The sequence below is a fragment of the Pan troglodytes genome, chromosome 8 (genome assembly GCF_028858775.2).
Source record: "Pan troglodytes isolate AG18354 chromosome 8, NHGRI_mPanTro3-v2.0_pri, whole genome shotgun sequence".
Taxonomy (NCBI): domain Eukaryota; kingdom Metazoa; phylum Chordata; class Mammalia; order Primates; family Hominidae; genus Pan; species Pan troglodytes.
Window position 1 is genome coordinate 40,916,575 of NC_072406.2, and position 27,760 is coordinate 40,944,334.

General features: G+C 37.6%; 1 protein-coding gene across 1 annotated transcript in view; it reads right to left on the reverse strand.

Annotated features, from left to right (window-relative positions):
• Nucleotides 1-27,760, reverse strand: part of ODAD2 (outer dynein arm docking complex subunit 2) — a 189,555-nt gene that overhangs the window by 117,767 nt on the left and 44,028 nt on the right. The window contains 6 exon segments of the mRNA XM_016962837.4: nt 7,875-8,117; nt 9,616-9,770; nt 12,788-12,898; nt 13,458-13,700; nt 17,095-17,304; nt 17,689-17,835. Coding sequence (XP_016818326.3) covers nt 7,875-8,117; nt 9,616-9,770; nt 12,788-12,898; nt 13,458-13,700; nt 17,095-17,304; nt 17,689-17,835 — 1,109 coding nt within the window.

A 27,760-nucleotide genomic window follows, 5' to 3' on the forward strand; every position in this document is an offset into this window, starting at 1 on the left:
TGACATTTCTTATTCCTACTGAGAAACATATAAAGGAAGAGAGGTGCTATGAATTCTACTCCACAAAGTTAATAAAACTGTGCTAAGGGTTTATATGTTTATCCTGATATGTGACCCAAGTTTTTACCATAGCCACAGCCAAATCACTAAAACATAAAACTGCTAGTCATTAAAACAAGTTCCTAACCCATGAATTATGGAAGATTTACATAGGAGAGAGGGATTTGTCATTTCCTTACCTTGTAAGACTTAGAGCTCAAAGATGCAGTAGGTCCTATAAATCTAGCAATAATAGCCATGCCTGAAACATAATGCAAAGAGTAATGCTGTCTTGATTCTTATCAAAGTTAAAATACTGTTTTCTGAAACTTAGTGTATTTATAAAAACACACGTGGGACGCCTATGTTCACAGGTACAAAAGGATTCACTAACCTCCTTGTTGCACAAAAAAAGGGAAGTTTAGTCCTTATCTTACCAGGCCTTGCTATAGAATTTAACATGTTTGACCTCTTTGTCTCCTTTAAACACTCTCTTGCCTGTTTTTTCTATAACTCACTTTTCTAGTTCCCCTCTCAACTCTCTGGCTGATGCCTGTTTCTTTACAGAGACTTTTTCTTCATTCTCCTTAATGATTGAGTTCATTCTCCTTAAATGATTGGGTTCAATAAGCTTCTGTTTTTGTCTTTCTCTTTTCGCTCTGTTTCTCTTCCTCACAGCCTCTTACATATATCCATGACATAAGTTACCAAATATTCATAATATTATACAGCCAACCCACCCCTCTAACCTAACTAAGCTTTAGACATGAATACCCAATTGACTAGTTGACATCACCACTTGGGTGTCCCATAGGAACCTCAATGTCTCTACACAACCATAACTGAACTCACCATTCATTCATTATACAATAAGCATTTGTCAGGTGCCTACCCTGATCATGGTACTGGGTTGGGCATTGGAGGTATAATAATGAACATATTATATTGACTTTGTCTCTCCTCTCACGAAGTTCACTCTTTCTTCAACCATCTTCTACCAGTAAGTGGTACCAATATCCATATAGTTACCCAAGCCAGCAAACCGAACGTCATCTACGACTCTTCCCTATTCTTTGTAACTCATGTTCAATCATTCACTTGGTCCCATCCATTCTCTTCCATCATAGGTCTTTATTTAACCTATCAATTTCTCTATTTTTATTACATTATATTTTATAGGGTTAGTTTAAGCCACCTTCACCTCTCACCTATGATGATCCCCTAACAAGGTTTCCTGTCTCTATTAATGCTAAAAACCTTCAATGATCCTCGACTGACCTCAAAACAAAATCCAAATTAGCATGACACACAAAGGCTTGAATTATCTATTGCCTGTTCACATATCTATGACATGCCCTCAAAGCTCCTTTACTGCAGGTGAGAGTTTAATGGGAATTATTTGCCATTTAAGGCCCCTTGTTTCAATTTATGGCAAATTAAATAACATGTCTTGATATAAGAGAAACACAATCAAGAGGCAAAATCATCTTATACAGATGAATATACATACTATGCAATCTGACTTTCATTTTCTAGTTATGTATTATCTTTTAAAATTTCTATTAATTGAACCTATTTCTACCTCAACAATACTAGCCTACATTTACACACAGCACTTATTATATGTCAGTCACTTTACATACATAAATTCACTTAATCATCTCAACAACCCAATGACATAGGTACCATACTATCCCCATTTTATCTATATGGTGACCAAGACACTGAGTCATTTACAATTTGCCAAAGGCAAAATAGTTGGTGAATGATAAGACTGGTATTGCAGGCAATGGTTCCAGAATCCATATGTTTAGCCATTATATACTACACGTATGAACAAAATGGGATTGTACAAGGTGTTAAACAAGAAATTTGATTGTGTAAAGGTGACATATATTTATCATGTAGACTGTACAGAAAAATACAAAGCATTAACAAATGACCCCAAAATCCTACCATACTGAAATAACAATCATTAGCTGCTAAGATAAATTATTCTGGATATCTCTTTATGTCTTTAGGTAGATAGAAGGATTGATGGATAGATAAGGCAGATAGATAAAACAGATGAATAGATGAGAGATGATTGATAGATAAAATAATGTTTTGTACCATGTCTATTGACTTTTTATGTGAAAGATGATAAAATTTGCATACTTACACATCTGCCCTGAAATGACTTTGTTTTGATTTTTGTCAGTTGTATTATTAAATTATAATTATCCATTTCTATAAAATATAGATGACTCTCCCTAATGATGATTTTTTCATTGTTTTGTCTTAGCTTAATATTTAAATGAATTCAAAGGTTTCCACTGGTATCTTTTAGCCATAGTTTTACTATTTTAAAGTACTTTGAGTAATTTCTTGGTTGACTGGGATTTTGTCATCAAGTGGTTTTTTCAGGGAGAGCTAGAGAGTACTACATTCACCAATCCTGTATGCTTATGAATATGATATTGCCTTCACATTTGAAGGATAACTTGGCTAATATGAAATTCTCAGGCAATATTTTTTCTCTCTCAGGATGTTTTAATCAATGGCTTGTGTCATTAAAAGAAGATGCAGAGAAGTTTACAGCCAATGGTTTGCTTCTTTTGCCTGGATGTACTTATTTTTTCCCTTCTGAAATGCAAGTAATTTTATCAGGATATGTGTTGCTGTTGGTCTTTTTTATGTCAATATTACTAATATCTTTTGGGGTCTTTTTGAGATAAAGACTCACAGCAAAGTTTTCTTCTGTTATATCTTTACTTAAGATCATATTCCATTGGTTCCAACCTCTTCTTGAGGAATACCAATTACGTTTATGTTGGCTCTCCTTGGGTTCCATATTTATACATTTTTCTATTAACATTTTATATATTTTTATTTTTTATTTCCTATACATCACATTCCTGACTGTGTTTTTAGTTGTGTTTATTATATTTCTTTTACTCCTATCCAGGCTTTTTGTTCAATGATTTTCCTATTTCTTTTCTGAGCTCTGACTACTTGCTTTTAAAACTACTTAGGTTGCCTTATAAAATCTTTTGCAAAACTTTCTATGATTTTGACCAGGCATGGTGGCTCACACCTATAATCCTAAGCACTTTGGAAGTTTGAGGTGGGAGGACTGCTTGAGGGCAGGAGCTTAAGAACCTGTCTTTACAAAAAAATTTTTTGAAAACAATTAGCACACCTGTAGTCCTAGTTACTTGGGAGGATGAGGGAGGAGGATTGCTTGAGCCCAAGCATTCAAGGCTGCAGTGAACAATGATGGCACCACTGCACTCCAGCCTGGGTGATGGAGTGAGACCTTGTCTCTGAAAAACAAAAACAGGCTGAGAGAATGGCGTGAACCCGGAAGGCGGAGTTTGCAGTGAGCCGAGATCATGCCACTGCACTCCAGCCTAGGCGACAGAGCCAGACTCTGTCTCAAAAAAAAAAAAAAAAGAAAAAGAAAAAGGCAAACAAAAACTTTATATAATTTTTTGATTCTCTTATTAAGAAACAATATACTGTTTTAACAGCCTTGTGACTGTAAGGAAGTTACTTGAATTTATCTGTTTGCTTTTGTGATGCAATCACCTCAAATACAATCACACAACAACCTGCAATCCCTTTCACACTGAGAACACGTTGTCATTCAGTTTTGAGCATTCAAACAGTCAATCTGGTTTACTCTAAATCTCTAAAAGTTTATAGTTTCTTTTTGTGTTACAATCTGGCAATCATTGTCTCTAATACCCTTTTCACTCCGAAATGTCTACGAAATGGCTGGAAGGCTGCTATAGACAAAACAAAATGACATGTCCGTATGACTTTTCCCAAGGCTCCACTTCTGATGCCTCATAATGCAAAACTGGGTCTCTGATGGCAAAGTCTTCACTTCTTCCAAGACCCATTCAATTCCCCTAATCTCTGCTCTCTTAAAAAAAGAAAGAAAGAAAGAAAGAAAGAAAGAAAGAAAGAAAGAAAGAAAGAAAGGTTGACTATGCTTCGAATGACCATGACACTTATTTGGGGGGAAATCTTGAGATCTGAAGAGGCATGTGTTAAAAGTCAGCATATTACATATGGGTCAATAATTCATAGCATTTTGCAGGTGCGTTTTACATTTTAAAATTTGGAGTTGTGGCCATTCCCCTGTTTGGGTGAATATAATTTTTTCTCTACTTTTGCTCTCTTTTTGTAGGTTTCATGCCATTAACCAGAAGTCAAGCCACTCATAAAACCCCACAAACTAGTTTTGTGCATTACTAATAAATGTTTACTGCCTTCTCATCATCTACTTTACTATTTTAAAATTATCACTTCACTTGTCTGTCTACCCAGCTCAATCAGGTCCTTCAGGCTTGTTGTTTATCAGTGATTTTTTTTTCATTTCCATTTTATTGTTTCAAAACTTGATAGGTTCTTTACTATTCAGAATATGAAAAGAATATAGCTGTTTTCTCTGGCCTTTTCTTCAGTGGATACAACTGAAAAGTCAATAAATCTAATACTTGCTTAAAACAGTTATATTAATGAGAATTTAAAGACTCATTTCAAAAAGTAATGCAATGATAACATTTAGAAGGAATTTCAAGGTGGCAACTAGATAACCTGGCAATGACTTACATAGAAATCATTAAAGCTGAGATACAGAATAGAAGTAGAGGCTTTGCAAGAGTAAGTTCTAATCTATAATAAATACAATTCGGTGCAGACACTCTTCAACTCACAATGGGGTTATGTCCCAATAAACCCATCATAAGTTGAAAATATAAATCAAAAGTGCATTTAATATACCTAACCTACTGAACATCATAGCTTAGACTAGCCCACCTTAAATACACTCAGAACATTACTGCAGCCTCAAACTCATGGGCTCAAGCAATTCTCCTGACTTAGCTTCCTGAGTAGCTAGGACTACAGGCGCACACCCTCACATCCTTTAATTCTTTACATTTTTTATAGAAACGGGGGTCTTGCTATGTTGCTCAGGCTAGTTTTGAACTCCTGGCCTCCAGCAATCCTTCTGCCTCTGCCTCCCAAAGTACTGGGATTACAGATGTAAGCCACCACGTCATTAGCCTATAGTTGGGCAAAATCATCTAACACAAAGCCTATCTTATACTAAAGTGTTGAAATCTCATGAAAGTTATTGAATACTGTACTGAAATTGAAGAAAAGAATGGTTGTAGAGGTACTTGAAGTATAGTTTCTACTGACTGCGTATTTTTGCACCATCAAATATTAAAAATTTCTAAGTTGAACAATCATAAGTTGGGACCATCTGTATATTTATTAAGAAATTAATAGTCACAGAAAGATTAAAAGATGATTTGTGATATAGTCTATCAAGTGATACAAAAATATTATTACTAACAAGGGAGACAATGATAAATTCTATATGGAAAATATTTGAAAATTTTAAGGTGGTTTCTCAGGCGAAGCCCAGTTCCATCTCAGGTTCTCCATGTTGGCTAGTCCTGTCTGAGATGTTCATGCAAGCTGCCTCCTTCTCAGTTTTTAGGTCTTGCTTTAAATATTATCCTCCCCGAGTCTACATTCCTGACTGCTTGAGCTAAAGTAACCAACTCCCACCCAGTCACTCTTTCAATCACACTGTTTTCTTGTCTTCATAGCTTTTAACACAATGGAAATCATTTTATTTGCTAACTGATTGAATGTATAGTCAATGTTCCACACATATAATAGAATGTAATCCCCACGACAGCAGGAGCTTTGTTTGGTTACCATTATAAATCCAGTGGCTAGCACAAAAGATGCTCAATAAATATGTATTTAATGTAAAGGAATAAATAAGGAGCTGGGTGTGGTGGCTCACACCTGTAATCTCAGTACTTTGGGAGGCTGAGGCAGAAGGTTTGCTTGAGACAAGGAGTTCAAGACTAACTTGGGCAACATGGCAAGACCCCCAACTCCACAAAAAAATTTAAAGAATTAGAGGGCATGGTGATATAGTCCCAGCTACTAAGGAAGCTAAGATGGGAGGATTGCTTGAGCCCATGAGTTTGAAGTTGCAGCAAGCTATGATTGCATCACTGTATTTCAGCCTGGGTGACAGCCTGAGTCCCTGTCTCTAAAAAACAAACTAAACAAAACAAATAAGAATGTAACTCCAGACAATTGATATTTGCAAGTAAAAGATGAAAGCAAAGAAGTTAAATGGGGCCATAAGACAAAATGCTTTGAATAGCAAGTTAAGCACCTTAGTATTAAAATGGATTTTAGCATTGAGAAGTCACTGAAGGTTTTGTGGGCCAAGAAAACAACATTATCAGATATGCAGTTTAGGAAAGTAAATTTCAATGTTTTCAGGAACAAACTGAAAAGGGAGGCAGAGACTAGAGGTGATGCCAAATAGGACCCATTTCAATAGTCCAGGTAAAAGATGACAGAGCCCAACTGAGAGCAGAGAGGAGGAAATGCATTCAAAGAACATCAGAGGTAGTTGGTGGCCAAGTAGATTTGGGTAGACAAAAAATAAAGAGGAACCAAAGATCAAAAGAAATACATGCAGCCATTTCTGGCAAGTGTTTATAAGATTCTAATGAATAGCAAAGCGCATTTCAAAAACATAAATACATTAGAAAATGGTTTTATAAGTCCAGCCAGTATGCTTCCCTTAAAGTAATCATGTATGCAACTTGTATTCCTTAGTGTCTGAAACACTGGAGACTAAGATTCCAATAACCAAATGCAAAAGGAGGTGTTAGTACTTGTGTATAAGATACGTGGTTAGACGAAGCCCCCCGATAGGATTTTGCTGTGTCCCCACCCAAATCTTATCCTGAATTCCCACGTGTTGTGGGAGAGACCCGGTGGGAGTTAATTGAATCATGGGGGCAGGTCTTTCCCATGCTGTTCTCATGATAGTGAGTAAGTCTCATGAGATCTGATAGTTTTAAAAAGAAGTTTCCCTGCACAAGCTCTCTTCTCTATTCCCTGCCACCATGTAAGATGTGACTTGCTCCCCCTTGCCTTCCACCATAATTATGAGGCCTCCCAGCCATGTGGAACTGTGAGTGAATTAAACCTCTTTCCTTTATAATTACCCAGTTTCGGATATGTCTTTATCAGCAGCATGAAAATGGACTAATACGCTTACCTCCCCACACTTCCTGTTGGTTCTGTTTCTCTGGAAAGCCCTAATACAGCAGCTTTAAGTCACCCAGGTTCCTCCTTTGTTGGAGTAAAGATATATATCTTTATAAAATATAAAGATATATGTCTTTATACATATATGAATATATATGTATCTTTTAATATATGAATATATATCTTTATATAGATATATTTATTTATATATGGATATATCTCTCTATATGTATATTGTATCTTTTTGTTCTATTGTTCTTAAATTGTCTTTTCTTCCTAATTAGACAATACGGAGCAACACCATTACTTAAAATTCTTGTCTCTTCCCCTCATCAGTTCACAGTTCTTGCCAGGTGCTCAAAATACATTTGCTGAATAGGTGAGAAACAAGAAGGCTACTATGAGAATGTACCTGACACTCTCTAGGAGCCTAGTTAGATAGATGTATAATACTTCCCTAGGAGACAGAGAAAAGTTTTGTTGACTGAATAAAGGTTTCCACATGGGAAATTGATTACCGTGTATTGTAAATCCTCCCAATATGACCAACTTAGCCCTCCATCTCATATGAGTTAATGTTTTGGCTCTGTAACTCATGATTTGGTAAACTTGTGATTATTTATATGGCACACTGTATTTTTTCATCATTCGTGCACATCAATTCTAAGTGATGACACCATTCTGTGACCTCCCAAGTGTTCTCCCTAACACTTATATAAAGTCTTTCCATCTCCAGGGCCACTTACATCATACTTTCAGGTTCTACTGCACAAGCACCAACTGCTTTTGTAACATTCACAAGAAGAGCTTGGTTTATTCCAACAAGGAGGTTCACAAGTGGTTGAATGCCACCACATTTCCGGACAATGACTCGGTTTTCACGTTCTTGGCAGCATTCTCCCAAGGCCCCAACCACATTCACAAGTACTTCTTCAGGCTGATCTGTTAGAAGTCCCACCAAGGTTTCAATGGCTTTGTATTCCCGAAACCTAAGTTCATCATAAGAAAGAGGAGAATTGGTTTTTGTATAAGGTTCGCTAAAAATTACTAAATGTTCATTCAATCCTTACAACAACCCAATGATACAGATATTATTTAATCCCCATTACTGGATGGTTAATCTGAAGCTTGGTAAATAGTAGAGCTGACGTCTAACCCAGCCATCTGCTCCAGACCTGCGTCCTTAATCACCATGCAGTACAGCCTCTAAGAAAACCACAGCTTGTTCTAAACCTGAGGATCTAAGATTCCACTCTACTGGTTTTTTCCCCCTATCTTCCAGAGACTACTTTACCTGAATGAAGTCTTCTAAATGTTTAATAAAAATAAATTATATGTTATATATTTTTTGTTTTCAAATGCATCAAACATGGCTCTATTGTACCTATTTGGGTTTAATAGGTCTCTTGAAATGAGTAGTAGCTTGTGCTACTTGGATAAAAAAAAAAAAGTCACTCTCAGGTATCTTCTATATTAACCACTAATACATTTTACCATCTCTCTTGTCATAAAATTGCACTCTGATATATATGTATATATGTATGTGTGCATACATATATACACACACATATGTATGCATATATATATACACACACATATGTATGCATATATATATACACACACAAATACACACACATACACACATACACCAAAAGGAAGCATGCTACATAAAGGTAAATATTTGAAAATTCCTAGTTTCTATACAGAACATTTTCCCTTCCTAATAAATTTCAGCTGTATTTAAGTACCATGATGCAGCTGAGTTTTTAATTAAGATAAAAGTTCCATTAGCCGAGGTTACTTTTAATCTAGCCATGACTTCACTACGCCTTATTAAGTAAACTTATTTTGTGTTAAATGGTCGGGACGTGAATCTCTTGTTAAAGGAAATAATCAGATGGAGTCAAGGAGAAGCTGCCTCAGAATACCCATCATTGAGATTGTAATCTCTCAAAAATAGGAAGAGATAGATTTGAAAATTAAAATAAATCAAATGGTCATAAAGGTTACAAATACTTTAAAATCGAATCTGATGAAATCATGTTTGAAAATGACCACTCTTTAAAGAGTAACTGGTTAGTTGACATTTAGGTGATTCATCTTGTTTATCTTTAGAAAAGGAAAAAGAACAAAATCACTTCCATCTCTAAAGATTCCATGGGAAATCCACCCACTCACCTTGATAGGTCCCCACAGAAAATATCAAAGATATTTCTAATTCAAATGGCTGCCCATATGCAAAATAGAGAAATCATGTCAGCAAGCCTCTTAGTGCCACTGAGGCACAGAAAAAGTCATTGCCAGGTTGTGGGCAATTTCTATTCTTTTCTTTTCTATTCTAAGAATCCCTTCATTGGGCTAACTTCATCCAGAATGTACATCTACGACTAACATTAGAATTGACTCCTTACTAGAATGGCATTAAATGACAAGAAGGTGTTTCAGAAGCCATATCTTCATTTCAGAATATTGAGCGCCTTCTCTTACTTGGTAACATTCTCTTTGCTGATGGAACATTTCCATATAGCCCCTGTGACAGCAGCTAACCGCTCTTTATTGTCAGTGTTATTGAGTAGACTGGCCAAGGGCTTAAGTCCTCCGTGCAGCCTAATGAGGTCCCGGGTTTCCTTATCTTCAGCACACTGCACGAAAAGTCAGACAGAGGCTGTCAGTCATCAAGGAATATCAAGCTTTCAATGATGCTAAAAAGGCTGCCATTCTAGTAGCTATGAAACTTCTTTCTAGAGAGATCATTTTCGAAAGATGCCTCCAAGTAAAATATAATTCATCTTTCTACTAGTAGCTTTCTGACAGCATGTCTCTCTCCTTATGTGGCTTTGGGAATGGATAGCAGTTTCTAAGTACTCAGCAATTCTCCCAAGCCAGTTTTGAGATAGCCTAGGCATCTCCTGAGGCGAAGGTCAGTGGAAAACCTACAACTCCACTAGCAAGGAATGGAGGATTTCTGCAGTGATGCAACTCAGAGTCTTGGGAAAACATAGTAGAGAAGACAGATGAGTGATAGGGATTTGGTCAGCTCTTCAATGGCCCCTGAAATCTAGAGACAAATATATTTTCTTTTTTTCTTTCTTTCTTTTTTTTTTTTTTTTTTTTTTTTGAGAGAGACTCTTGCTCTGTCGCCCAAGGTGGAGTGCAGTGGCATGATCTCGACTCACTGCAACCTCCACCTCCTGGGTTCAGGTGATTAGAGACAAACAATTTCTCCAATCAAGTTTCTATGCCCAGAGCAGTGGGTGATATCAATAGTACCTGACATTTTATTCAAATATGCTTATCCATGTTTGTGTCATCCTTTGAAATAAATATTTACTGCACAGATGGTCTCAACTGATCATTCTTCCCGGGCTCTAGAGCCAACAGATGATACAGTTAGCAGAAACTTGGCAATTACTCCAAGCACACAGATGTTTTCTGATGCCATGTGATCCAGATATGTGTCATGTGTCACCTATGGAGGCCACTAGAAGAAATCCTCATCACAGTGCACCATACAGGCACCTGCCATGTTTATCTTCTGCACGTGATTTTCAATTCTGGATTACAGGCACCTTCTAAAAATTAATCCCTATTTCTAATCAACTCAGTGGTTACTCTGATGAGGCATATATACAAATATATACAAGTCAGGGCTATATACGATTGTTATGGGCCAAATTGTGTCCCCTCAAAATTCATATATAGAGGTTTTTTGGTTTTTGTTTTTTAGATCGAGTTGCTCTCTGTTGCCCAGGCTGGAGTACAGTGGCACAATCTCAGATCACTGCAACCTCTACCTCGTGGGTTCAAGCAATTCTCGTGCCTCCACCTCCAGAGTAACTGGGATTACACCACCACACCTGGCTAATTGTTTTTGTATTTTTAGTAGAGATGGGGTTTCACCACGTTGGCCAGGCTGGTCTCGAACTCCTGACCTCAGGTTATCCACACACCTCGGCCTCCCAAAATGCTGGGATTATAGGCTTGAGCCACCCAGTACCTCAGAATGTGACTGTATTTGGAGACAGAGTTTTTAAAGAGGTCATTAAGGCTAAATGGCCTCTTCAAAATTACTTGAGTAGGCCCTGCTCCAATAGGACTGCTGTCCAAGGGGAGAAAATGACACTGGCATACACTAAGGAAAGACGGTGGGAGGACACAGGGAAAAGGCAGCCGTCTACAAGCTGAGGAGAGAGGCCTCAGAAGAAACTAACTTTGGTCTGAAACTTCTAGCCTCTGGGGCTGCAAGGAAATAAATTTCGGCTGTTTAAGCCACCCAGTCTGTGGTATTTTGTTATGGCAGCCCTCCCTCACAACCTAATACAATCCTCTACTGAAATGACTCCCTTGTATCTGTCTCTTCTTTTTTTTTTTTTTTTCCTCTTCTGAGACAGAGTCTTACTGTCTCAGGCTGAAGTCCAGTGGCGCGATCTCGGCTCACTGCAACCTCCACCTCCCAGGTTCAAGTGATTCTCCTGCCTCAGCCTCCTGAGCAACTGGGATTACAGGCACATGCAACCACACCCAGCTATTTTTTGTATTTTTAGTAGAGACGGGGTTGCACCATGTTGGCCAGGCTGGTCTTGAACCCCTGACCTCAAGTGATTCGCCCATCTCAGCCTCCCAAAGTGCTGGGAATACGGGGACTGCAGGGCCGGGTACAGCCCCTTGTATCTTTTTGGCATACTCTCTTGATGCTGCACATCTTAAGTGCATTCCTCTAGCAAATCTACTCTGATTAGGTAGAAGCAGACGTGCACAGTAACCAGCCATCCACTACTTTGTCAAGGCCATTTTTCTCCCTTTACCATTCTGATCTGTTTTCTGGTATACTATGAAATGTATCATACACAAAAAGTTAGTGTAGATTACAATAAGTAAACCAGTAAAAAGATAAAACAGGAACACACACACACACACACCCATTCCTCTGGCTAGTCTTGGTAGGAGATAAATGCCCCAAGATTATTTGAACAGGACATATTAAAAGCAATATAGAAGCACCATGTACTTATTTATCTATTTTACACTAAGTACATTATTTTAGGAGACAAAGATGCATAAGTGTCTTCTAGAAACAAATAGTCCCAGATGTCAAAGCAGGTTTCTCTGACTTATACAAGTTATCTGTCATTACCACAGGACAATGGTTCTTAGACCTGTCTATGAAAATCCAATGGGGTACTTGTTAAAAATGCAGGCTGGGCACGGTGGCTTATGCCTGTAATCCCAGCACTTTGGGAGGCTGAGGAGGGAGAATCACTTGAAGCCAGGGGTTTGAGACCAGCCTGGGCAACAGAAAAAATAAAAATAACTCCATCTCTACTAAAAATACAAAAACAATTAGCCCTACATTAGCCAGGCATGGTGGTAAACACCTGAAGTGCCGGCTACTTGGGAGGCAGAGATGGGAGGATCACTTCAGCCCAGGAGATTGAAGTGACGGTGAGCTATGATTGTGCCATTGCCCTCCAGCCTGGGCAACAGAGCAAGACCCTATCTCTAAAAAAATAAAAATAAATTAAAACTTAAAAAAATCAAATAAATAAATAAAATGCAGATTCCTGAGTCCCATTCTCACAGAAGGAAACCACATGGTTAGAAAACTACCTTAAACTATGTGAGAAAGAACGCCAACAACCGCTGGGAGAGTTCACCGCACCTGGTAAATGGCCATGGCACAGTGCTCCTGCAGCTGCTCGTTCTCACTATTTAGGTTCTTGACAAGGTTTTCAATGATCCTTTCTGCTTTGATTGCAGCCCGGTAGTTTTCCTAGGAATAAAAACCTACATATTTATGTGTTCAAGACGTGAATATAAGTAACTGTTTACATTTATTAATAAACATGCTGAACAAACTTTCTTAGGAAATAATCGCCATAGTCCAAGCTTAACATATCCCTACATCAATAAGAGAATCAACTGAATTAATATACACATATGTGTGTGTGTGTGTGTATATATATATATAGTGTATAGATATATATGTCAGCATATATGTGTGATATATATATAAATGTCAGCATATATGTGTGATATATATATAAATGCCAGTATATATGTGTGATATATATATAAATGTCAGCATATATGTGTGAGATTTATATAAATGTCAGTATATATGTGTGAGATATATATATACATATATATGTGTATATATATCACAGGTACTGATTTAATTAACGTCCTATCAGTTGGATCTTCTCTTTCTCATAGAATGCTGACTTCTAGAAAAAGAATGTCCTTGAGCCATCATGATAACCTTAGAAACAACTTTTGGACTAAAGAAAGTCAAGTTGAGAAGGCAAAGGAAGCAGAACTGGCATGAGTACCTCTGATGCACACTCTTGCAATGTCCCCACCACTGGAATTAGCATGTTTTCATGAGAAGTCTTCAGCAGCCGAGCCAACAGAGGAATGCCCCCGGCTTTGCGGATGGCTTCTTTATTCATATGACTCTTACTGCAGCTCCACAGGGCCAGTGCCCCACAGCGAGCCACTTCCACGTCTCTGGCCTCATACAGACTCGATTGGGCAGGTTTTGTGGAATCATGTGCACAGTCTAGTAGAGCAACCTACAATAATAGATAAATCCAATGTTCATGGAAATCTTAAAAAGAACATTTAAGGCATTCTTCAATAGCTACAGGGTTCCTTACCAAGCTCACCTCCGTCAAAAACAAGAATGCTTTAAAAAATCACTTTTCGTACTCCATAGCAGCCACGGAAAGCAAAGAAACAAAACCCTACAAAAACCTTCCTCCAGATTTGGGAGCTTATACATTTCCTTCCCACAAGAAATGTAAGCCCACCAAGATAGTATTTTCTTAACATGGCTCTAATATTTACATCAATCATATTTGTAAACCACATCCTCAGCCCAAACATCTCAGAAAACTAGCTTCCCTAAAACCATTAGCACTTTCTAAGGAGAACTGAATGGACTATACACCTTAAAGCCACAAGACCTGTCCAGGAACACTGGCTCATGCCTGTAATCCCGACACTTTAGGAGCTCGAGGTGGGAGGATCACTTGAGGCCAGGAATTAGAGACCAGCCTGAACAACATAGCAAGATCCTGTTTCCACTTAAAAAAAAAAAAAAGCTGGATGTGGTGGTGCATGTGTGTAGTCCCAGCTACTCAGGAGGCTGAGGTGGGAGGATTGTTTGGGCCCAGGAGTTCAAGTCTGCAGTGAGTTATGATCACACCACTGCACTCCAGCCTGGGCAACAAAGCAAGATCCTGCCCCCCGAACCAAAAAAAAAGAAAAAAAAAAAACCATGAGATCTCTTTGGAGGACATAGCCTACCTCATGTGCTACTGAAACCAACCAAACCAAACAGCACAACTGCCAGCATCCAGGTTTTTTTTTTTTTTTTGCAATAACTAAAGTCACTGAAGATCTTAAGGGAAAGGCAATTTACTATAAGGATTAAGCAGTATGTCAGGTTGCCCCATGGAGGAAGGGAAGTCAGACCTCCCTAGAGCTGCAATTGGCTGTCAGCCTTCCTTGCAGGCTCACTGTCTCTATCTGGGGCTTGGGAGCCATCATCTATGCATGTCTACTCCATTCTTCTGTCCCTGAAGGTCAACTTCCACAGATACTGCCCGTAACCACCAATCTCAAATTTATAAGGGAATAATAGCCTAGGCTAGGTAGAGTCTTTCAATCCCAATTCCAAGTTCCTGGGAGAGAGATCCAGTGGGACTGGCTTGAGACAGGTGGACACTCCTGGTCTAATTAGTTATGGCCCCAGGAAAGATGGGGATGGGGTATGGAGGCTTCCAGGTACTGACTGCAGGTGGGATAGCAACGTGGGAAAAATTCTAAGACCGTGGGATTGAACACAGATGCACAACAATAAATGATGCAGTATGGAAGTGCTCAGAAAGCCCGTAGCATTTGTGACTGCTTTGGAACTGCATGGTGGTTAGCAGGTGCTCCTCACAATCTTTGCCTTGCAAAAATTTATTCCTTGATTTAACCCACTGCCACTATGACCAGCACTACTGGTTGATTCACCAAAAATTGGTTAAATAATTGTCTTAGTTGTTTTGATGAATCTTTCTTAAATGTATGTATAGGTCACAGTCATTTCAATTTTTAATGTTGGAAGTGTTGGGGTCTTCATTTAGAAGTCTGGTGATATTTTTGTGACCAGAAAAATGCCATAGGAACTTAATTCTTGTTTATATCAGTTAGTCTATAGGAAAACTGGTTTTGTTACATGTTGTTTTGCTTAAAGTCACAATTTTTGAGAATCTGTTGATGATATTGAATGAAGACTTACTGTACTAGGTTCCTGAATGTGATGCATAAAACATATTTTATGTTACATTATCCATTCTTATAATTTAATGGGAGTAGTGTCAGTAGACAGTCACATCAACCTACCAAATTGTTTCATTATTTAAGCAGAATAATGATAATCATAGTAATAATTAAATTTTCTGTAACATTTTAATGAAAATTTTCGAACAGAAAAGCTTAAAGAATTGTACAATGATTGCACACAAACCTCCCTACATCCACCACCTGGAGTCTCTAATTAACATTCTGCCACATTCGTTTTATTACATATTTCACCATCTATTCATCCACCTATCCAGCCATAAGTCTATCTCATTTTTGAAACAAATACATTTATAGTGCTTTACAGATGACAAGTGAAAACACAGAATGTCTTTTGGAAAATTTCTGAACACATTTTTCAGTGTACCTATTTACATTAAAATCCATATTTATCCAACAGGTATTTATTAACCCTTCATACGGGTAAGGTACTGGGCTAAGTGCTGTGAAAGACACTAGGATGAATAAGGCCTGTCACTTAAAGTGCAGAAGTGGAAACAATACAGTAAGATAACAGCTCTGGGTGAGACACAAGATCTATTGATCCTTACTAAGAAAGTGAAAACATGTTGACTTTTTAAAGATCTTTCCTAATGATGGCAAAGGTGGTAAGCAGGATTCTGGTATTTTTCTTTTGATGCCAGCTATTGAGAAAATTATTTTTTCTGATTACAAAAGCAAGACTTAGACAAAGAAGACAAATTGGCAAATGTAGAAATGCAGGCAGAAAAATCAGTCAATTCAGAGAAAACTCCTGAGAGCAATTTGTGTGTTTATTTCTAGTGGTTTTTTTTAAAGATGGTAGGTACATCTTTAAAAACTGGGATCATAGATAACAGTTTTTAATCCTGTCATGATTTTATACAATATTAAATATTATACATTTTATTCCTTGCTATTAAATATACTTTTCAGGCTGGGTGCGGTGGCTCACACCTGTAATCCCAGCACTTTGGGAGGCCAAGGTGGGCGGATTACCTGAGCTCAGGAGTTCAAGACCAGCCTGACTAACATAGTGAAACTCTGTCTCTACTAAAAATATAAAAATTGGCCGGGCTTGATGGCGGGCACCTGTAGTCTCAGCTACTTGGGAGGCTGAGACAGGAAAATTGCTTGAACGCTTGAACCCCGTAGGCGGAGGGTGCAGTGAGCCAAGATCGCGCCACTGCACTCCAGCCTGAGCCACAGAAGTGAGGCTGTGTCTCAAAAAAAAAAAAAAAAAAGCATCATAGATGTCAACAGCTTTTAAGTTGTAAAGTTTTTGATGTTTTAAAGTTTTCAGCATTCCACCGAGCAGCAGGTCTCACTATCTCTTACCTCCCCTGCATGTATACTTGGATGCATTCCTACCAATGTACAATAGGTGGTGACAGTTACACCTGCTTTAAAACTGTCCTATTTCTTCAAAAAATGAGTTTGAAGATGTTTTTGTTTTGGACACTCACTAATACAAATATGCAAAAATAATTCTTAAGGGCAAGCGATACAGACAGAAGGCTCCCGGAACATGCTCTCATGGCTATGGAATTTCCAGCGTGGCCAGAAAGGACAGCAAGGAGCTGTGTGCAGTGGCGGCTGGCACTCGATGACAATGACAACACCACGGCTACTCACCAGTTTGGTGATACCCCCGTGCTGCCTCACCACCCGCCGTGCTCTTTTAAACTTGGCAACATTCGCGATAGTCTCGGCTGCCAAACATTTCAGACTCTTGTGTGGAGAATCAAGTATATTCACCATAATTGGTAAGCCCCCAAGGTCAACAATATTCCGTCTGATTTGTGGATTATGACTGATTTCCTTCAGTATTTTTAATGAACCAATCTGTGTGAGAAAAAAAAAGATGAGTGGCGAATATGTAACCCGTGCTATGTTTTTAAAAATTCCGAGTATACCTAAAATCCTTCCCCAGTTAAGTTTTTTAAGAAATCATTTCCATTCCCAGAGGTTACACACATCCGGCATATTCTCTTTCATTTAAGTAAACAATCCTCATTCAGGAAGCATGAGAGATGAATGGAGAAGAGCAAAAAAAGAAGAAAAGTAGAAAAAAGAGAAAGCTCAGTGAACAGAATCAGCAGGTCATCAGCAATAATAGCAGATAAAGACAAGAACCAGGCAACGAGGCATGGCAGAAACCTAGAGCTAAGAAGAGAGCCCAGGAAGGTGGGAACAAGACTCCGCATCCAAGGTGACAGAGCCACTCACCTTACATTTGACTTCATCGGTTTCAAGCAAATTTATCAGCACTTCCAGGCCTCCAACATCTCTGATGGCCAACTGGCAGGTTTCTTGAGCTAAGTTGAAATCCCTCATTGAACACAACGCAATCACTGTAGCTGTTTGATTTCCTCCCTACAAAGATGCAATGCCAGAGAAAGGTTAAGGAACACCGCGTTCCCATAGAAATGCACTAAGTAGTTACGAATCCATGAACTGGAAAACATGTCTCTGAGTGGACTAGAATTTGTTAAATGAATCAGGTAGAGCCGAAGCATGGAAAAGCTGTACAGAGCATCATAAAACATTGCTCCAATTAAGATTCAACATTTAAAGGCAGGCTGTCTCCTTTAAACAGCTTTAACATCAGGTGGTATTCATCTATTAAAGAAAGTCATGGGGCCAGCCTTGAGAGGCTGACTGAGGAACGGAAGATGTACACAGAGCTAAGAGATGGTTCCCCCAGTTCTTGAACAGGGTATTGCATAATGCAAAGCACGTCTGAAAATTATTCCTACAGATGTGCATAGAACAGTCCGGAATAGGGAGAACTCAGAGAAAAAGAAAACTTGCAGGAAGCAGCACCGCAATCCATACTGGAACCTAGAGTACGTGGTTTGAGGGCTGTGGGATTGGGAAAAGAGAGGCAATTCTAGCAGGACCTGCAAATGAATGGGATGGGCAGGACGAAGAAGAAAGCAAGCTTCACTGTGGTGAGCAAAATCCTGGCTGAACGCAGAGTCTTGCAAACCAATGTCTTCTTGGTGAATCGCTACATGTAAAGAGTAGTAGTGAGATGCTCCTTCAGGATTAAAAAACAAAACCCAAAAGACTAAAAATAAAACAGAATGACCGATCAGTAAACCAGACCTGCCAGGAGATTAAAATCAGAATTCACTGCAGGAACTCTTAGACAATGTCCACTGGTCATTTCTGCTTTGAAAATCTTCTAAGGAGTAGTGCATATTACCACTACTGCTATTCAGCTGGCTGATAAGAGTTCTGGCATCAGCACTGAAGTAGCGGGTCGCACACAAAAGCAAGAAGGCTGTTCATTTTTGTAAAAGGTGCTAGTAATAGACAAGCCTTTGATCTCTGCTTCAAACATAGTACCAATGTTTTAAGGGAAGACACCTTAAATTATGTTTATTTCCATTTATTAAGCATTATATTTCCATTATCTATTGTGTATATATATATAATTATGTATACAAATAGATTATATATATAATAGATAAGGTAAACATTGTCTATTTTATAAATTTAATCATTATCTACTGCCCATTATCTATTGTATAATTTTAAAATGTATTTTTAAATATATAAAATATTCTACATTATGTTTATATATAAATTTAAAAGTTTAAATATATTACATATAATATATAAATATAAAAAATACAAATATAAAAATGTATATTTCTATATATAAATAGATAATATATAATAGGCTTAGCACAGCTCGTGGAAATTCCATACCAGCTGCCAAACTCCCTCCTCCATAGCACGAGCTTGTGCATTTGCAAATCTTCTTGTGAATTCAACACAATAGGTCAAGTTTTTAATTTTTTAAAATTTATATATAATAGTTGTACATATTTTGGGGGTACATGTGATATTCTGATGCATGTATAAAATGTGTAGTGATCAAATCAGGATAATTGAGATATTTATCACCTTAAACACATCTTTTTTTTGTGGTGGGAACTTTACAATTCCTCCCTTCTAGCTGTTTTGAAATACATAATAAATTATTCTTAACTATAATTTCTTGACTGTACTACAATAGGGAACTTGAACTTAGTTGTACTATCTCACTGTATTTTGTACCTCTTAACCAATTTATCTTCATCCCTTCATACCATGTCTTATATATAATAGGGTTAGCGCAGAAAACGGAAATTACATACAAGCTTCCCACACGCCTCCTCCTTCTTATCACACATGTACACATATGCAAACCCTCTTGTGAATTCAACACAAGGCTTTTAAAATAAGAAACCGAAATGGGATTGATTACTAGACGATCCCAAGTGAAGACAGAAAGATTTAGATGTCAGCCTTTCTTCTTACTCCATTTAAGAAAATTTCTTCCATGCCTCTAGAAATGTCCTCAACAACTGTCCCGTGAAGATGTCACTGACAATTTCCATTTCCCACATGAATGCTCCCAATGGATGCACCAGGCTGTCCTCCACATTCATGATTAAGTTCAGAATGACAAGAGCCTTAATTTTACTATTTACTAATAAGTCATGTTCTTACAGCTTTTAGTATCTTTTCTGCTTCCTATCAAGGAGAAAAGTTACCGCCACCAATACCACCAATTTTCGTACAGTTGGTTTTAAAATATGAAATTTAAAAATCCTCTCTTTATAACTGTCAGGTTCATAAACTCCCATATTTGGGTGCAGGAGGCTCCCATAAGCCAGTACTTCCATTTCCTCTTTTAAAAAAACAAAAGTCAGATATTTTATAAGCCATAAAGAAGAATCTAGTCTGAGTGTGGAGGCATGCACCTGTAATCTCAGCTACTCAGAAGGCTGAGGTAGAAGGATCGCTTGAGCCTGGGAGTTGGAGGCTGCAGTGAGCTATGATCACACTACCACTCTCCAGCCTGGGCAACAGAGTGAGACCCTGTCTCTAAAATAATAATAATAAAGGAGAATCTACATGCTAACCATACTTAATTAAAGGAAATTAAATCATGCACAAAAAGAAAGAACAAAGAAAATAAGAAAAACAATTCATTTGAATAAAGCTCTTTCTTTCTCTGAATTTAAATGGTTAAAAGGAGCCAGAAACCTCCCCAGGAGTGTCTGAAGTAGCAGAGCAGGTTCCTATATTAAGGGTTTGGAAATCCAAACCAAGTACTTCAGCAAGAGAGAGTTATTTAGGCGGAGGCTTCAGACTTCAGTATGACTAGAAAGTGCAAGAAGACATGGAACAGTGCGTCATGCCTTGTTTAAGCCAAGAGCCTCCTCCCGCCCCAGGTCTACTCAGTGAAGAAGACTGTCCCATCCTAACATTCTTAATCGCTCGTGCTGAGGACTTGCTTGACTGCTATTCTTGCATTATAATGTTTTCTTTGGTAGCAATTTTCGAGCTTATACACTCAGCACAATCTTTGTTTCCTATTTCAAGTTTTCCTAATTTTTCTCTTCTAGACAACTTCCACATCTTTTGAGCTTTATTTCATTATTTTTACTATAACCAATGACATAAATTCGTAACGGCCATTTAATTGCAGCAGATGTCCCAAAGGTAAGAGTTTATAGCTTTTTGAAGTATCTCTAGGCTAATTTGGAATGCAAAAGACTGACAATTTACAGTTATCATCAAGAAGTTAGATCCTTATAGAAAAAAATTCTGTAAATCATCAGCTTTTTTTCTGAAAATCTGGAAACATATTCATAGGCTTGAGGGATTTTTTTTTAGAACAGTTTTATATTAGGGAAAGTTAGTTTTTCCACATTTCAGGATTTAGTTCTACTCTTGTCACTGACCACACTCCCAAAAGGATTATAAATCTTTCAGAATGAATACCAGAGGACAGGAGCCAAAATATTCAACATACAGAGCCACAAATGTTAGCCAATTGCTATTCTTTAAATACCAGCTATGTCAAAGGATTTTTGAATGTTTGTTCCACTTTGTCCAGATGCCATAAATATCGAACTGAGAAGAAACCATGCAAATACACTCCTTTTTCAATTAAATCTCCCCTAAGAACATAATTATTTACCAATACTTATTTTCACATCTTATCACGCATTTGCATTTCTGAGGTTTTAGGAGCTGGAGAAAATAGAGTAAAATATGATTTTACTAGCTTCTGAAGGGCTTTGAAAAATGCTTCCAATAAGTGTTTCCACTTCTAAAATTAATGCAATTCTTTTGCTAGTTGTCTCCCTGCCCCTCTTCTTTTCAAACATCTCCAGGCTCTGTTGGCCTTTGGGTTTGTTTTTTTTTTTTTTTTTTTTTTTGCAATTGACATTTGGCCATTGGATTTTTTTTTTCAATTGACATTCCTTCTGATGACCAGGAGGCATTTCTTCATTGTCACCATTAGGTTTTAAACGTGCAGAGACTGAATGAAAGTCGCTCTCTTTCACTTTTCTTAAAACTTCTTTTTGAAAGACAAGACGAATTAAAGATAATTTCCTCAACTACGTTTTTTTAATTACTTCAAATAAAATATTTGAAATAAGCAAGTATTACCCTGTTTGGTATACAGAGCAATGCCCCTCCCTTACCGTTGATAAGGAAGAAATAAACATTTGCTAAGTTGAAATGAGCAATGTATTCAAGAGTAAAACAGAAAGTGAGCTGCCTCAAATCACTTTTGTGTTATTTCATTCAACAAATGTGTTGCATGCTTCCTATGTGCCATGCTGGATGGTTAGCATTAGAGACACACCGGTTTACAAAAACAGACACTGCCCTTGCCTTCATGAAGCTTATAATGTAGTGGAGGAAAAAGGTTTTTAACTTTTTTAAGCTCACCCAAATAAACAGAAACTATAAATCTGAGAAGTGCTACATGGGACGGGGGCATGGAGCTGTGGAAGCACATCACAGGGAACTTTGACCTAACTTGGAGCATCACTCACAGGGAAAGAACATCTGAACTGAGATCTGGACAGAAAATAGGCGATTTCCCAGGCAGACAAGGAGGGGATGTGATGAAATGTCCACCAGTCAGAGCAAACAGTATATGCAAAAACCCAGGGGAGTAGAGCATGGCATGCTTAGCACCTAAATAAGGCCAGAGCCCAGGGTGGGAGCGTGGTGCAAGATGAGCTGAAAACCAGCTGGGCTGCTGGGCCCAGAGTCTGGGCTGAGAATTTTCATCTTTATTTCAAGATTGGCCAATGTAATTTACAATGATGCCATTTATAAAAGATCACTCTGGCTGCAGAGGCCACTGGCTGGAGGGGGCAAGCGTGGATGGATGCAGTCAGGTTACTGCAGGGATCCAGAGAATAGAAGTAACTTGGAGTAGGAGGGGAGGGTGACTCATCACGAACCATAAAGAAACTTTTGAAAGGTTTTTATCAACTTGGTTCAGGAAAGGATGCTACAAGCGTAGATGAAACTCCAACTCTGTTGGGCAACACGCTTGCAGGGTCATCATTTGAAGTTATTATCAGAGCCCCACATGACCACAGTGAGACAGGAAGGAAGGCAGAGATTGATCAGGACCAGAGGCCTCTTGTTCTGTCCCTACCCCACACAGCTTCTCCATCTGCAATCAAGAAGCAGCCGGTGAGACTTGGAGAATCGGCACCACTATCACATGGCCATCCAGCTGGCTTTGAACATTCTCAGCATTTTTTCCTTCAAACATGCCACTCAGAGAGCAAGAAAAGCAAACTCCTGCCAGTAACTGTTCATTAATGATCACAGAGGACCTGGTGCCCAGCATAAAGATTGGCTTAGAGATACTCTTCTTCTCCCAGGATCAGAAATGGTACAAGGTGAGTGCTCACAGTGAGTGGTGTATAACCACGTGAGTCAAAGCAGAAAAATACATTGCTTTCCTTCCGTTTATTTGCAAATCTATTTTATACTGATGACTTAGCACTCAAAAACCTAAGACTCAACAGAACCCTGAGGAGAAAGAGAGAATACTGTTTCCAGAAGAAAAATATACATATATCCTTAAATAAATCAGACTCAGGTTGTTGTATTACAAGCTGCTAAGAATGTTTTATCAGGAACGGGTAAGGACAATACAAGGATGCTACATACATTCTTTTAATTGTATTTATTTATTTATTTATTTTGAGACGGAGTCTTGCTCTGTCATGCGGGCTGGAGTGCAACGGTGTGATCTCGGCTCACTGCAACCTCCATCTCCTAGGCTCAAGAGGTCCTCCTGCCTCAGCCTCCCAAGTAGCTAGTACTACAGGCATGCACCACCATGCCTGACCCATATGCATTCTTTTTAATTTGCCATGGAACATTTACAGGAATTGACAGTTATTGGAATGTTCTAGTCATTGCAATGCAGAAAAATTTATAGCAAACATAATTATCTTACTAAAAAGATTCAGAAGAATGGGCTGAATAATTATGATAATTAATTAAAAAATAGTTCAATAAAGTGGATACAAGAGCAGCATTTTAAAGTGAGTATTTATACACTAACAATACAAATCAAAATGTTTAACTTGAAAAAAGTTCCCATGTCGGGATTAGCAAAATAATAATAAAAATATCTATGACTAAATCTCATAGGAAATGTTTTAGATACACATGGAAAAAAGCTATTAAATATTACTAAATTATGTAAAAGATTAAATGGATGAATGGTCATACCATGTGCCTGAACTATTGGAATTCAACATTATTAAAATTGCAGTTTATCCAAAAATAATTTATAGATTCATGTAAACCAACCAAAATGCCCACAGAATTTTGGGGTTTTGTTAACATGATTTTCGACTCATTCTAAAGATGATCTAGAATGAAAAATCCAAAAAATAAGTTTTAAAAATGTTAAGGTACCCATCTGGTCTACAAAATATCAAAATATACCAATGCTGTAGTAATTAAAACAGCATGTAACTAGCATGGGAACATCCAAATAAGTTAATGCAAAGAGAAAGATCCAGAAACAAACTCTCACGTGTGAGATTGCAGAATTTGATGAAGGTGGTATCCCAGATTATTGGAGGGAAAAGCAGATAGGCCAATAATCTGTGTTGATACAATTGACTGTTCCTCTAGAGAAAAAGAAGTGAAGTTAGATGCATACCTTCTATTATACATAAAGTGAATTCCAGAAGGATTAAGAATTTGAACTTAAAAAAAAAAAGCTATAAAACTAACAGAGGGAACTAGAAAGTATTTTTGTCCGTTTGGAATGGCTTCAGAAAAAACCTTCCTAGTTCTTAAGAAACAAAACCTATAAGCCATGAAGAAATAGAAGATATTTATTAATGTACAAAAGAGTAGATAAAAAGACATCCAGCTGGACACAGTGGCTCACATCTGTAATTCCAGCACTTTGGGAGGCCAAGGCAGGTGGACCATCTGAGGTCAAGAGTTCGAGACCAGCCTGACCAATATGGTGAAACCCCATCTCTACTAAAAATACAAAAATTAGCCAGGTGTAGTGGCACGCTCTTGTAGTCCCAGCTGCTTGGGAGGCTGAGACAGGAGAATTGCTTGAACTGGGGAGGCAGAGGTTGCAGTGAGCCAAGATCGTGACACTGTACTCCAGCCTGGGCAACAGACTGAGATGCCAACTTAAAAAAAAAAAAAAAGACACACTAACAGAAAATAAATACCTGCAATTAGTATAACAGCTAAAGGATTAATTTGCATCATCAAGAATTAAAAAGATGAACAACCACACAGAAAAATAGGCAAAGGACATAAATACAATGGCTATTTGACATACAAAAAAATTGTCAACCTCACTAGTAACTAGAAATATGAAAATTCAAACAAGGTACATTTTGCCCCTATGAGAATTGGCCAAAATAAAAAATAACAAAAAGACTACACATCGATGAGAATTTACAACAATGGATTCCAATCCTATATTGACAACTTTTTTTAATTTTTTTTTTTTTTTTACTTTAAGTTCAAGGATACATGTGCAGAACGTGCAGGTTTGTTACATAGGTAAACGTGTGCCATGTGGTTTGCCGCACCTATCAACCCATCACCTAGATTTTCAGCCCCACATGCATTAGCTATTTGTCCTAATGCTTGCCCATCCCCTTTCCCTGACAGGCCCCGGTGTGTGTTGTTCCCCTCCCTGTGTCCATGTGTTCTCATTGTAGACGAACAGTTTTATTACCACAGGGAGATTTAAAAGTCTTTCAATGCCTAGACTCCGGCCTGAACCAATTCAATCAAAACTTCCAAAAATGGTACCTGGGCATAAGGGTCTTTTGTTTATTTGCTCCATTGTTTAACAGCTCTAGCTAATTTCACTCTGAGGTTGAAGGTCCAGGGTTGAAAACTATTGGTATGTTATTGGTAGAGTGTAAATTGACATTTGCTTTCTGTAAGGAGCTATGAAACTTTTTTTTACATAAACCAAGTTTGTTTTATTACTCTTCATTATTTCTGTTTAAATTGAAAATTTTTTAATGCAAGTCTTCTCAAACTGTAGTGTGCATATATTATTTTTCTCTTTGTTTTAGACAGCTTTACTGACATATAATTGATATAAAAAACTACACATCTTTAATGTATACAATTTGATGAGTTTGGGTATATGCATATATATCCAACACCTGTGAAATCATTACTACGATGAAAGTAATAAATATATCCATCACCTGAAAACATGTCCTTTGTCTCTGCCTTTCTTGTGGTAAGAACACTTAATCTGAGATTTACTTCTTAAATGTTTTAAGTGCACAATATATATTGTTAACTATAGGTATTATGTTGTACAGCAGATATCTAGAACTTATTCATCTTTCATAAATGAAATTTTATACCCATTGAACAATTACATAAAATTGCCTTAGCTATCACAGTTCATTCCAATAAAAAATCTTATAAATATCTTGGCACGTGTATAGAACTCCCTATTACTGCTATCAAAAATGTAAATGTGCATTCTCTTTGACTCAAGCAATTCCATTTCAAAGAATCCATCCTATAGAAATAATGTATATATCCAAACAATGCGTAAAAATATTAGCTGCAGTATTGTTTGCAGTAACAAAAACTGATTTCAGGGACAACTTAAATGTTATCAATAAGGCAACTGTTCAATAACTTAATGATATATACCTTTAATGAAATACTATGTAGTCATTAAAAGGAGTGAGGCAGATATGAAAGATCACCAAGACAGAATATTAAATATAAAAAGCAAAATGTAGAATAAGAAATAGTAGGATTTCATTTATGTATATAAATTATATATGTATATAAACAGAGAAACATCTGGAAGGGACTTTCACTTTGCATGGCTTGAAGTTTCACATTGAGCATATATGAGTGTGCTATTTGTATAATATTTAAAGATTTTAAACACAGAAGAGAGTAAGGGAAACAGGGGAAGAATACCACATGCTTCTGCTATGCCCTGTGTCACAGAAACATCAGCAGCCAACAATCAGACAGCCAAACCCACTCAGGGAGCAAGAGCTGGGAAGAACCACAGCCCTGCAAGAAAAATCTCAAAGGCCAATGGACCAAAAAGGGACATGGAGTTTAATATTTTTCCTGCAAATATGCAATTTTAAATAATGATGACAATAGATCCATATAAAGATGTAAAGTAAAAAATCATTTATACCAAATCTGATGTCTCTTATTCACTCCTTAACTCATATATTTAAAAATTCTTCAGCATGCAGCCTCTGTAACAGGCCATGAGTGTGTGTTTTTAAAACAGAAAGCAAAGCAGCCTAGCACATTATAGAAACTGGGAACCAGCCAGTACCGCTACTCTTCTCCAATCTACTTAGCTTTCTCAAGTGAATTTTAGGGGAAAAGCATATTTTAAGGAACAAAAATAAGTGTTGTTGCAAATACATGGGGCAAGAAATTCCCCGAAAAGATCTACTACATAAAGCTGCCTTAGATATCACAGTTCATTCCAATCAAAAGTCTTATAAATAAATAGATGGGTATGTGTATCATATCATGCTCTAGCTGTGCTGGCTTATAGCACACGTTCATGAATAAACACATGAGTGAATGAATGAATGAATGAATGAGTTAAAGCTTAAGGGAACTCCCCTGAGATTTTTAATATTGTCATTTTTCAGTCGTTAAGTTGATGTGGTAGCATAGTGCTAGCTAGTGGTCGCATAAACTGTTATGAGTCAGTAGCACTGTATTATCATACTGATCTAATTGTCTTTACTCTGCTTTTTCTCCACACATATTTATTTTTGACTGCCAAGAGGCAAGGAAAGTTTAAAGCTCAAAAATTTAAATACAGATTCCCCTTTGGGAAAGACGGAGAGGAGCCTCTCCATTTCTTCCACAATCTCCTTTATAACAAAAATAAAAGACGACAAATTCTTTTGTGGGCAATATAAGCATACAAGTAACACACATTACCAGTAATCCA